The sequence below is a fragment of the Heteronotia binoei genome, chromosome 21, assembly GCF_032191835.1.
Source record: "Heteronotia binoei isolate CCM8104 ecotype False Entrance Well chromosome 21, APGP_CSIRO_Hbin_v1, whole genome shotgun sequence".
Taxonomy (NCBI): domain Eukaryota; kingdom Metazoa; phylum Chordata; class Lepidosauria; order Squamata; family Gekkonidae; genus Heteronotia; species Heteronotia binoei.
Window position 1 is genome coordinate 81,981,756 of NC_083243.1, and position 13,489 is coordinate 81,995,244.

At 42.4% G+C, this 13,489-nt stretch overlaps 1 protein-coding gene across 2 annotated transcripts in view; it reads right to left on the bottom strand.

The window, feature by feature from the left end:
* Nucleotides 1–1,136, bottom strand: part of LOC132590042 (cytosolic phospholipase A2 epsilon-like) — a 139,498-nt gene extending 138,362 nt beyond the window's left edge. For both annotated transcript variants that reach the window (XM_060262879.1, XM_060262878.1), the window contains exon 1: nucleotides 1,067–1,136. In XM_060262879.1, coding sequence (XP_060118862.1) covers nucleotides 1,067–1,099 — 33 coding nt within the window. In that variant the 5' untranslated portion in view covers nucleotides 1,100–1,136. The remainder of the gene's footprint in view (nucleotides 1–1,066) is intronic.
* Nucleotides 1,137–13,489: the final 12,353 nt, after the last annotated feature.

A 13,489-nucleotide genomic window follows, 5' to 3' on the forward strand; every position in this document is an offset into this window, starting at 1 on the left:
AGCTCAGGGAGCTGAGGAAAGAAACAAAATCACCATCTTATATTCAATTTATAATGGCACACAAGTGGCTTTTTGAAAGTTCAAAATAAAATGTTTTATTTAACTTAGAGGTGAAAAGATCAGGTGGAATCTGAGGTGAACCAATATTGTAACTAAGGCAACATTGCAATCATTCTAACTCCAGATGATTCGTTTCCAACAAGTAAGTGTTTCTGCTGCTCAAAAAGTCTTTTAAAACTTTTAGGAGAGAGGCTTTCTTTTCAGTTTCTGAGTTTTACTAATTCTTAAAGTCTAGAAAGCAGGAACATACAACCAAGTTCCCAAACCCTTCTATATACACACAGCAGGGATCACTCATCTTTTAAGAGCATTCTACCTTTTCACTTCTCTTAATTAGAAGCAATTTTGCTTTGCAGCCTGAATGGGTCTCCTCTCTGATCCTCTCACTCCTTTTGCCTCCTTTCTAGCCCACAGCCAGTGCTTAACTGTCTCTTCTTCAACTGTCAGTTCCTGTGTCATTTCATAATTGACTCTTTCGACAGAATTTGAACAGCCTGTCATTCAAAAGTTCTAAGACACTGTTAGACATTTACCCTTGACAGTATGTAACATATCTCTTGCTTGGTGTTCATAAATCCTCATTGCCCAGCTGAAAAAATGGAATAGCATGCTACTGCCTTGAGATATTTTACCAAGATTCTGGCAATTTATCAAGATGCTTTAATTTAAAAAGTGAGGAGATAGTGAAATGGCAAAGGCATTTTCTGTTTCTATATAGTGTTATCACAGATACTGAATTCAAGAATTACAGCAGCAGCATCTACATAATTCTTTCTCTCTAAAACCACATAGATAAATAATCCAGGACAGTAAACTTCCCTTCTTTCTTCTATTATATTTGCATTATTTAACAAACAAAGTATTCAGAAAGTAGCCTTTCCTGAACTATACTTTGTAAGAGCAGATTAAACAGGACATGTTTCTTACAGATTCTAAAAATTCCCTAAATAATAAATGAGGTTTCAAAATATAGAATTTCATGTTATTTTTAGCCATGTTTCCTTACCTTTTTTACACTGGCAGAAGATTCCATTGTCATTTCTGTATCCTGGAAGCCAACTTTTAGTGGTACTTTTATATTAATATTTTGCAAAACTACTTCTGAGCACAGCTTGCAAACTGACAGGTATTTATGAGCTAGTGTCTGATGAATACTCCCATAACTCCACCCTCTTTGACATTCAAACAAAAAGAGTGAAGATCCAGCTAAGAGGAAATGAAGGCCAAACTACAGGTTAAGTATAGTTCCATTATAATTCTTATTCCCTGGAGCTTTTTTAATCAGGTAAATCATCTACAGGGGTGCGGTCACACATACCATTAGTGACGACACAGCTCCGTCTGGCTGACGGATTAAAGGTGTTCGTTCAGACATGCACATCTGGCAATCGAGCGTCATCCGGGGTCATTCCGACTTGCTGCGGATCAGTGCCGCATTAATTTGACAGCACATGGGTGCGGTCACACGTACCATTAAAAGCGTGTGTGTAGCGCTCAAATCTGAACTGCTGAATATTGATTCGATGCAGGGCAGTTCAGACGAGCATCCAAGAATGCGATTCATTCTGTTGTGCGCAATCAGACATCCAATACTATCACGCTCATTTCTTGGAGCATGCGTAATCAGATGGTGATTTCTGGGAGGGGAGAGGGTCCATTGAACATGCGCCCAACTGTTTGTAGCTGGGAAATCAAAACTTTCTTCAGAGGCAGAGGGGAATGGCGAAAGTTTCCAGAATTAACGTTGCCGATCCAAACCACAGAACTGCCAGGAATTATTTTCCTAGAAATTGGCAGTGACAGTGATATCTTGAAATCCTCCACATGGAAAAAAAAAGAATTTTTTCCTGTTCTGAATAGTGGGATAACATCCCCCCCCCCCCCGATCCTGTGTTGATTGGAGAAGTAGAAGCATCACCTCAGATTCCCGGATGATCTGGCAATGCGTATGTCTTCTGGGGCTTTTTTTTTTTTTTAAAAGGTGAGAGGCAGTATCGTGCGTGAGCTGTCCAAACAACAAAAAGCCGATCTTGTGCCGCTGTTTTGAAAAAGGGCCGGACTTTATGTGCTGTCAAATTAACGCAGCACTGATCCGCAACAAGTCGGAATGACCCTGGATGACACTCGGTTGCCAGATGTGCATGTCTGAATGAACACATTTAATCCATCAGCCAGACGGAGCTGTGTCGTCACTAATGGTACGTGTGACCGCACCCCATAAAGTCTGGCCCTTTTTCAAAACAGCGGCACAAGATTGGCTTTTTGCCTACAACTCCCATCTGTCCCAGCCAGCATGGCCAATGGCTGGGGCTGATGGAAGTAGTAGGCAAAAAACATCTGGAGAGCTACTGTTGGCCACCCCTGCCATATAAAATCTGAAATTTCAGTTATACTATTTATCAAAAGACAAAAGATATATATAGTGACATCCAAAGTTATATTAGAATTTTGAGCTGAGATTAGGAATGTGACCACTCTGCTTGGATTGTAGATATTCACCAGCCACGGTAGAATGAAATGACATCTGAAGTTACAATTAGGGGCAGTGGCATACTTACATTTTTGGGACACTGAAGCTTGAAGTGTTATGGGGGCCCCTTCTCAACCAGCAACAATAGGGCAACATCCAACAAGGTCCAAAGGGCTTTGCTGCCCTTACAAGGACCTCAAAGCCCAAATGGCAGAGAACGGGGTAGTGGGCTGGAGCCCTTGAAAATGGGTCAATATTAAGTTCTTCAACCAATTGGCTTATAAGTCTGTCACTAAAATAGCCTTATTTTAATAACAAACACTTTTAAAAGTTCCATCAATTTTGTTGAAAAATTAAATCTTTTTTTTTTTAAGTTGCTTCAGGGTCCCTCCAGGAGCTGGGACCCTGAAGCTTAAGCTTCACTAGTTTCATAGTAGATCTGCTCCTGCCTAGGAAGAGTGCAAAAAAAAAAATCATTTTTTTTTCAATTCGCCCCCAAAATATTAGTATCCCCAAATACCAGTATCAGTATTGTACTGGTTGTTGTTGTTGTTGTTCAGTCACACAGTCAAGTCCGACTCTTTGCGACCCCATGGACCAAGTCATGCCAAGCCCTCCTATCTTCCACCATCCTCTGAAGTCTGCTCAAATTTGTGTTAGTTACATCAGTAACGCTGTCCAGCTATCTCATCTTTTGCCGTCCCCTTCTTCTTTTGCCTTCTGTCTTTCCCAGCATCAGGATCTTCTCCAGGGAGTGCTCCCTTCTCATTTGGTGGCCAAAGTATTTCAGCTTCAGCATCTGACCTTCCAGGGAACAGTCTGGGTTGATTTCCCTTAGGACTGACTGATTTGATCTTCTTGCAGTCCAAGGGACTCTCAAGATATATTTGGGAAACCTGAATTTATTTGGCTCCATTATACTCTATGACAGGGATGGCTAAACTTGCTTAATGTAAGACCACATAGAATACATGTCAGATGTTCGAGACCCATATAGAAATATTACACATACCTCTTTATTAAAACTGTTAGGTATTGAGTTCTGTGTTATATTCTTGTCTGAGCTTGAGGCAGGCTCCCATTGCTCTCCAGGATTCTGATGCCTACATCCTGATTGGCCATTCTCTCAGAATTGGACAATTGAGACATGAGGCATTTCTCCAGCTAATGCAAATAAAGGATACTGGAGAGCGGAATGGGATTGGCTGGTGTCTGCTTGCTGGGCAAGGTTAAACCTTCTCAAACTATATATAGTTTGCCATTGTTGCCTGTTTTACTTGTGACTGTTCCTGCTAATAAAGAGTTGTGCTGAATGAGAGCTGGCTGAACTCACTATTTAGCAAAAACTCTTAATACTTTCTTTGCACAGAAAGATAAAATACATACTTATGCACTTTACAACATGACCATGCTAGCCGGAGACTTTTTAAAAAGCAGAAAAGCTTGGAATAACAGTCCCCGTAAGATCACCATAGGGAAAAGTTAGGGAATTATTTTTTGGTACCAGTGGGAGAAGGAAACACACATGTACCATATAAATCACTGACCATCTGCATCATTATGCATCTCTCTTTGCCTTGACACCAAGGTTAGTAAATATAGCTCCTACAAGAGCTATGAAACTAAGGGGGGACCCCATGCCACCCTCTTTAATTCCATCTCTCCTTCCAGGACCTTCCTTGGCTCTTGCATTCTCTTTCCTCACTCTAGGTCTCCAGGTGACCTCTGTGGTGGAGGAGAAGAGCTTGCAAGCCTGCCTATTTCTCCCTCCTTCCCTATTTCACACATGGTAGAAATACTCACCTACCTGTGAGTCAGCACTCAAAAGTTGATTGAGGTCCTGATGCTAAGCATGCTTACTGCATTAAGTTCCTCATTGACCTCCAGGAGCTGCAAAATATGTGTGAAAGAGCCACACGTGGCTCCAGGCCACAGTTTGGTTGCCCCTGCCCTACAGGGACTGTCCCCACAGGGTATACTGGAGAATTTCATTCACCAAGTTCAGAATGCCTTCAGTTCACTTACCAAGTCATGCTGCAGCAGTGGCATGACTTGGCGAGAGAACTCGGAAGACTTTTAAAGAGACCATGGTCTCTTTAAATGTTTTCTAGCTGCACCTGAATAAAAGCTGAATAATATTGGCTTTTATTTAGGCATGGCTATTTCATTTTCCAAATCAGATTGTCTAATCCAGGGATGTTGAACTCATTTGTTATGAGGGCTGGATCTGTCATAAATAAGACCTTGTCAGGCTGGGCTGGGCCATGTGTGTCAGTCTGGGCCATGTGTGTACCTATTTAAGATCAGGTAATAGATATATATACTTTTTCAAGGACACAGACAAACACAACTAAAGATATTTTTTAAAAAAACTTGAAATAAAACATGCTTAAAACATTAGCACCTTGGTCTTAAAGGTGCTTTCTTTGCATTTCTCCCATGGGAGCCTGGAAACTGGGCAAAGGAAGCTTTGGCTCTTTTCCTCCCTCCCCAGGGGACCAGGAAGGGGAGAAGCCTCAACCAATGGAGAAAATCAAGGCATATATGATCGGTGCTGATTGTAAAGAAACTTACCTGTCTGCTCCTCAATATAGCCTATCATAACAACCTCTTCCACCATAACCTTAATGACCCACAAGATATGCTTAGTTGAATCTGAGTCAATTTTAGAATAGTGCTTTTGTGCTGACAACAGTTTAAATGCCATCTTCCTATACACAGAAGAACACCGTAGATTTATACCTCGCCCTTCTCTCTGAATCAGAGGCTCAGAGTGACTTACAATCTCCTTTATCTCGTTCCCCCGCAACAGACACCCTGTGAGGTTGGTGGGGCTGAGAGAGCTCTCACAGTAGCTGCCCTTTCAAGGACAGCTCCTATGAGAGCTATGGCTAACCCAAGGCCATTCCAGCAGCTGCAAGTGGAGGAGTGGGGAATCAAACCTTGTTCTCCCAGATAACAGTCCACACACTTAATCACTATTCCAAACATAGAAATATCCATCAAAACCGTAACTCCCCTTTATCTGCTGGTTTGCAAGTGATGTCAGGATTGCTTATCAGTCCCTTCAGTGCCCTATATTCCTCATAAGCAGGGCTCTTTTTCTAGCAGGAGCTCCTCTGCATATTAGGCCATGCCCCCCTGATGTAGCCAATCCTCCAAGAGCTTAGAGGGCTCTTAGTACAGGGCCTACTGTAAGCTACAGGAGGATTGGCTACATCAGGGGGGCATGGCCTAATACGCAGAGGAGCTCCTGCTAGAATAAGAGCCCTGCTCATAAGAAATATTGTATTTAGGTCTCCTGATAGAAGATTCCATAATACCAATGTCCCTGAGCACTACTTTTTCAAAGACAAGTATTAAAGGTTCAGTGACACTAGGAATAAATCCTGACTAAGGTTTGAATTTATTGGTGGCATTGGTAGTTTTGTCTCCAAAAAGATAATGCCATTTGACGTTGTGCATAAGTTTAAACAAATCAATGCAGGTTAGAAACGACTCATATGCATTAACAGAAACAAAACCCATACTCAAATTGAGGACCTTTCTCTCATTCATAGATAAATTATAAGATGACAAATTTACTACTAGGTCCAGTCCCTGCTCTTTTTCAATTGATCCTGGGGGTTCCCTACTCTGACATGTTTTTGGTGCCCCCTTTTTACCTTCATCACCAGATAGACCCATAGAGTCTTCACCAGTCTCCCCCTCTGAGGTAGATATAGTAAGCTACTCTTTCTCTGCCAGCCAAATTGGAAGTGGAACACCACATGTATACTCTGGAGTTGCCATAGGCTTGAGTATCTCTTTTAAATTTCTTAATTTTGACATCCTTAACCTTGGACTCAAATTTGTTAATGATATTTTGTAATTCAGATAACCAGTTGTCAAAAGTGGTTACATCAAAAAGATTCTTTAGTAGTCTTTTATAATGTCTTAGTATCCTTATCTAATTTAGTTATCCCCTCTTGTGATTTTTGAATAATCAATAACATCAAGTCTGTAGAGCACTTGTTGACTATAGCTATTCAATTTTTTCTTAAACCCCTCAGAGTCAAGAAACATAGCCATGGCTTTTTGAACCTGTAGCCCCCTGGGCAATAATCAATGAGCAGGGAGGCATGAAGCTGCATACAAACCTTTTTGTGTGTGAGACAGTTAATTGGTTCCATTCATCCCCATTTGCTAAAGCACTGGAGTCTAGTATAGGCAGAATGGGAAGTTAGGGATTAGACCCTTTACCAAAACAAACAAACAAACAAACAAAAAACAGACCACAGTTCCTTTTTACATTATGGATCATTCCATCCATGGCATATTAGAAATAATCTCCCCCATGGAAAATTCCTGTGGGTCAAGCATAATTCCACAAAGACTATTTGAGGGAAAGCTCTAAACTGTGTTCACAATTTAGGGGCAAGGTTATCCTGAGCATGCTATTAACACGGCCAAATCCAGAGCTGACAGGGATCAATAGATCTGAGTTGTTACAGGATCAGGGTCGAGGATGGGAAGAAAATATATCAACATATGCTTTTTAGTACTTGCCTAAGACACATTAAATTAAGTCTATTTTATGCAAGCATTGGCATATCCTGGAGTGACTTCAGGGGTGCTCCAGATTTTTGCAAATTGGTTGGAGGCATAGTAAGAAGCTACAGAATCTATTGGTACATTCTGACATTCTTAAGAAGCCAGTGGGTGGGTCCCAACTCCCAGCGGGGCATTTCAAATGTGGCAGGTACTTAATACATGCCCAAACCATGGAGATTAAACAAATAACAATCAATAAATTCACTTGGCACTTACCAGTTGTGAATCAAAAAGAATAATTTACACTTTAAAGTGCCTTTGTGAAAAATATTATGTCAGATCTAGTATTTGGAGTATGCAAATTACACAGGTCTTGGGTATGCCATAGAATTTCGGAAGAGCCAATTGTTTCCCACTGCATGCAATTCTGTCATGATCCTGATGATATAAAGTGAGGAATAATTTACAAGGTTAATAGACATTGTTATAATCTGGAGAACTCTTATAAAATATTACTGTAAAAAGGAGGCTTTCTTCATCTATAAATTCAAGACCTTGACTCCACATGGTTTAAATGCCTCTTTGGATTTGGTGGCTTACTTATGATTCTGTTTTAGTAACTTGGCAACACTCTTGTACACCTTTAAATATTTTACCTTTGTTTAAGGTGTTACTGATCTGTGTGTCTTAGCTATTAAAATACTGTAAGATTATGCTCTTTTAGGAGAACCTTACTGCCGGTATCAGTGTTGGATAACTTAGTGTTATTAACAAGTTTGTGGGTAGTTGGTAAGAAATGTGTCAATTAGATTTTTGTTAATTTCAATGTGCATTGTTATTTTGTATTGCCAATGTTATGTGTATGTTCATTTCAGTTCCAAATAGAAATTGCAACTAGATTTGCTGTTGAAACATGCTATTTCATCTAGGGAGCATGTCGTCACGTTCATCATGAACTTTGGTCTGAGGGAACTACTAGCAATTTATGTGAAGTCTTCTCTTAGACGTCTGGACTGTAGCAATTGTTACAAATTAATATTGTGTTCCTGTGAGCTCAAGTGATTGTTGGACATTAATAAAATAAGGCATATAAAGAACTCATAGATAAGAACTTTTGACAGTGGTAGCTTATGATTTTGAATTGTTGCACACAGTGGAGAATTGTGGTTTCTCAACCTTACATCCTGTTTTTCCTGTGTTATTATTGTTATCACCTGCAGACTGGCAATCCTAAATTGAAATACTGTCCTGGGACCTCAGTTCTCAAATGCAATGGGCCCCAATTTAGATTGGAACTATGGCACCTGAGGATAAAAGGCTTCTGCCCCCTCCCCCAAATCCTTTTCTTTCTTTTCTACACCTCTGATTTACAGGTCTTGAGTAGTATCAATCTATTCCAGGTAAGAATAAAAGGAAGATCAGAATAATTCAAGTCAGAGAGGACAGGCTACACCAGCGATGTCAACACATATGGTCCATAGGATGCATCCGGCTTGCTCAGGGCTAAATGAGATCCCTAGGAACCTTCTCCTCCTGCTTCCTTTTCCAAGGCTCCTGCTGCAGCTGCACCATAGCTTGCTTTTCACCCAGCTCCCTCAGTGGTTCTTTGCTTCCTGTTTCCTGGTTTCTGTCTCTTGCCAAATGATAATAGCACACATTGGGAATGAGACAGGAAAACTAGTTCTCAGTTCAGACCAGGAAGACACATGGTTTTGAGCTCCATTATCCATTGCAATTCAGCAGTCTTTCTAATCTCCCTTTCAATTTCCTTTGTTAGAGCACTGCTATTCTTAGGTCAGTAACTGAATGTTGTCGTTTCTAATGTAAGACTTATGACCATTTATTCGTTGCATCCTCCTGAACTGAATCCTTCTGAATGGAATTGAGACCTAGGTTTCTTTACCAACACTTTCTCATTACCAACACTGGTATCTCCACATATACTACCGATCTGCATATCACATCTAATCCTATTGTCATTCACTTGCTATTGCCATTTGGCATCTGAAATCACCTTTATAAAGTTTATATCTCTGGTATCTTGTGTTACATTTTATGATACACATGGCCCAGCCCAACAAAGTGACACTTATGTCAGATTCATTCCTCGTAACAAATTAGATGCCTCTGGGTTACACTATGTTAGAGAAGGTGTCTTGTCACGAGCTGCCTTAATTTTCATGGCCTGAACAAGGAATTCAGCAAAAAAGAGTGTAGTTGCTGGCCTAGGAGCCATTGAAATTTTAGTAGCTGAAATGTCTAGAGCATAAGTTACTTGATCCACCTCTCCCTGAATCTTTTCCCAACCCAGAATGGCCCCAGAATACATTATTTTTCACACTGGGAGCTGCATATATACTGAAGAGCTACACATACATCCATCAAGGGAGCAAATGCAAAAACAGCACATTTCATAGAACAGCCCTAGCAGACAGCACATGAGCAGTCCCACTGGAACTCCCTAAAAGGGATCACTCACTGGTTACACTATATACCCTAAGACATTCAGTCTTCTTTTGTGAGAATCCCAAGAACATTATGTTTAGAGCTTTAGAACTGCTTCCCCCCCCCCCCCGGTGCTATGGAACATTGTTCATGACTGCCCTTTGTTCCTCAATTGACTTTTTGGAGGCAGCCATCCAATAGGGTGAGAAGCCAGGGTAAACTCCATTCACAGTATAATGCCAACCATCTGCTTGAACCTACAACACAACCAATGACTGTAGTGACCAAGAATGAAACAGAAATCAGGTGACACCATTAACTGCTTGAGAGTCAGAGCTCACGTTATGAGATGTATTTTGGATATAAAATATTGGGGGGGGGGGGGTGTTATATAACCAAAATCACAGAAAGGTGAAAGAAAGAGGAGGAATTGTGGCAAAGAGAAGCATGTTGTAATTTAAACCATTTAAGTGTGAGTCCCTGTGTAAGGGGATGGAATTGATATGGTTGTTACACAAAATGAATGAAGCAAAAGTTCTAGGGATAGGTAAGCAAAGTGTAATAAAATAGGATAAACATCTAATCAAGGAAGATGTTGTTTATCCTACTTTATTATACTTTGCTTACCTATAATGTTGTAACTCTTTACATAGCTAGTTAATTTTCTTATGCTTCAAAAGACATCTAATCAAGGAAGATGTCTTTTGAAGCATAAGAAAATTAACTAGCTATGTAAAGAGTTACAACATTATAATAATATGGTAAGAAGAACCAATTGATGTTTCGAAAGAGTGGGTTCTGTTGAACTACTATATAATTACAGTGAGTAAGGAAATCCAGGGCTCTGTTCCAGTGACTTTCAGATCTGAACTGTTACAAATGGGGATTAGTTAAGTGCTTTGATCATGCCCTATCTCACAGGGGTGGCCTGCAGATGGTAGTTTCACAGGTTAACACTGTACCAGTGTATACTACTGTATAATACCACTGTATTCCTCTGTGGGGAATATTCTCTCCAGAATCGAGGTATGATGCTGCAACCTGTTGTGGTAGAACAGATCAGACACTTCCCTGAGAGGAGCAGGACTAGCACTGTTGAGAGTGATCTGCTTCCCAGAGATTCACAGAAACAGGTTCTCATCCAAAGCAGGATTTATTCAGCAACAGGTAGATAACAAGCAATTAGCACAATCGCACACAGTCTTCAGATCAGGCTAGGCAACAAAGCAACAAACACACATACAGGCAGGGTAATTTCATGACATAGTTCTCAGTTGTCACCAATGAGCTGATTGGCATAGCAGAGTCACCCCTCAGGAGAAGAGACTACTGTTAAGCATGCATATTTCTAAGCACAATGGTTTTTGAACTTCAGAAACTGAACATGTATGTCTTTGGGGTCCTTGTTCTTTTTAACAAACAACTGACCTTCAAGACCAATAAGCAAGTCATCCCTTGCTGTCTACAGTCAGTGTAAGAGACACACTTGTTTCTGAGAAAGATGGGTTGTAGGTTACCAGGTCCAGCTCAAGAAATATCCTGGAACTTTGGGGTGGAGCCAGTAGCAAGGGTGTGGCAAGCATGACTGAACTCCAAAGGAGTTCTGGCCGGCACAATTAAAAGGGCTGCATGCCTTTTAAATGCCTTCCCTCCATTTGGAAATAATAAAGGATAGGGGCATATTCTTTTGGGGCTCATAGAATTGGACCCCATGGTCCAATCTTTTTGAAACTTGGAGGAGGGGTCTTTCAAGGAGAAGCACAAGATGCTATGCTGAAAATTTAGTGCCTGTACCTCAAAGACAGCTCCCCCCCGCAGAGTCCCAGATACCTATGGTTCAGTTTTCTATTATACCCTATGGCAAGGGTGGCCAACGGTAGCTCTCCAGATGTTTTTTGCTTACAGCTCCCATCAGCCCCAGCCATTGGCCATGCTGGCTGGGGCTGATGGGAGTTGTAGGCAAAAAACGTCTGGAGAGCTACCGTTGGCCACCCCTGCTCTATGGGAACCATTCTCATAGGATATAATGGAGTGTCCAACAGACATTTCCCTCACCCCTCCCCTGCTTTCTGATAACCTTGAAGTGGGGGGAGGGCCTCCAAACGTGATTGGTAGCCCTAATGGGCTGGCATGCATCTATCTATCTATCTATCTATCTATCTATCTATCTATCTATCTATCTATCTATCTATCTATCTATCTATCTATCTTGAGGATGAATCGTCATAGTTCCAGTACTCTGATTATTATAGCCAATCTGATGGGCTTCTGCACTACCATATTTATCTATTAGCCTGTAGCCATAAGGCTCTCAATATGGTATGTGTAGGAACAAGCCTGCTCCAGCTGGCAGGCCCTGTTCCATTCTGCCCTCCAAGGTGTTCGCAACACCTGAAGAGGCTTTTCTCTCTCTCTCTCTGGTAACCTACCACCAGCAGCTGACTTTTGTAGGAACTGCCCACTGGGAGGGAAAGGACTGCTTCTGAGGCCTTGCTGCTTTGCCTCCTGCTGCCCAGCACCTGGTCACCACAACCACAGGGACCATTAACTGCCTTGTGTGTCCCTTGAGGAACAGCCACTTGCCAACTGCCTGCCTTCCCGCTGACATTCCTTTTAAAATAGTGTGTTCAAGATGGTAGAGGTCTGTGTGTTATAGAGAGCCACTACCAGCCTCAAAAGTTATTAAGTATTTATTAAAAAGAAAATGTTCACAAGCATACTGTTAGCACAGTACCAGCCTGAGTTTGAGAAATGGGTAAAACATAATTCCTCTGTCCCTCTCTCTATACATGCCCTAAACTGATGTCAGCAGATATCATAAAAGGAGGTGAGTGAAGGTTGAATATGTTCTTTTCATACTACTGTCATACCAGCCTTATGGGCTTGCATGCAAGGTTTAGTTCTACCCAGGTCTCGGATTCAGCGGGAAGTCACAGGAGCATAGCTCCTGAACTGTTCTGAGAGTTCCACCTCCTCCTTCCCACCTTGTCCATTCAATAGTAGGTGCAGCTGCATAACAATCCTGGATGAGCTCCACCACCTATTTTTCTACAAAACGACCACTGGTTTTACCAGCCAAATTAGAAATCTTCAGGAGGTTCTAAAAGATCATTTTATTCTCCAGAGCTTTTAATGTGATAAAAACTGCAGGAATCTTTTGGAAAAGAGGGTTATTCTATTAATTTTACCAGGGCTTTTTTTGAGGCGGAACGCACTGGCACACTACTCCGGCTGGCTTGGCCAGCATTCCAGCCGGCTTGGTCAGTGTTCTGGCTCAAGATAGCCTTGGAAGTCAGCCATTGGCTCCTCCCTTCCCCAGCCTCCCTGTCTGGAGCCTCCATGCTGGGGGCTGAAGTTTGAGTGAGCAGGGGGAGCAAGTGGTGTTCATTCAGGAAGGAGTCGGGAAGGAGGCTGAGTAGGGCCCAGCAGAGCAAGTCGGTGGCGGGGTGCAGCCAGCTAGCAGAGGGACAAGGAGGAGGATGGCCACCACAGACCCAGCTCAGCTCCAAGAGCTCAGCTGCTGCCTCTCCCGCCCATTCTCCCAGGGAGAGGCAAGGTGACTGGAGGAATCAGGGACGATATGGAAGCGGAATATAGCTGCCATGGGACCCAGCTCAGCTCCAAAAGCATGGCTACTGCCTCCCCCACCCACCCTCCAGGAGAGGAGAAGTTACTGGAGGGATCAGGGACAATGAGGAGGAGAAATATGGCTGCCACAGGGCCCAGTTGGCTCCAAGAGCCTGGCTGCTGCCTCCCCTGCCCACCCTCCTGCCCTCCTAGGGACAGGAGAGGTAACTGGAGGGATCAGGGACAATGAGGAAGAGGAGGAGGGCTACCACAGGGCCAGCTCGGCTCCAAGAGCCTGGCTGCTGCCTCCCCTACCCACCCTCCTGCCCTCCCAGGGACAGGAGAGGTAACTGGAGGGATCAGGGACTACAAGAAAGAGGAGGAGGAGGGCTGCCACAGGGCCCGGCTCGGCTC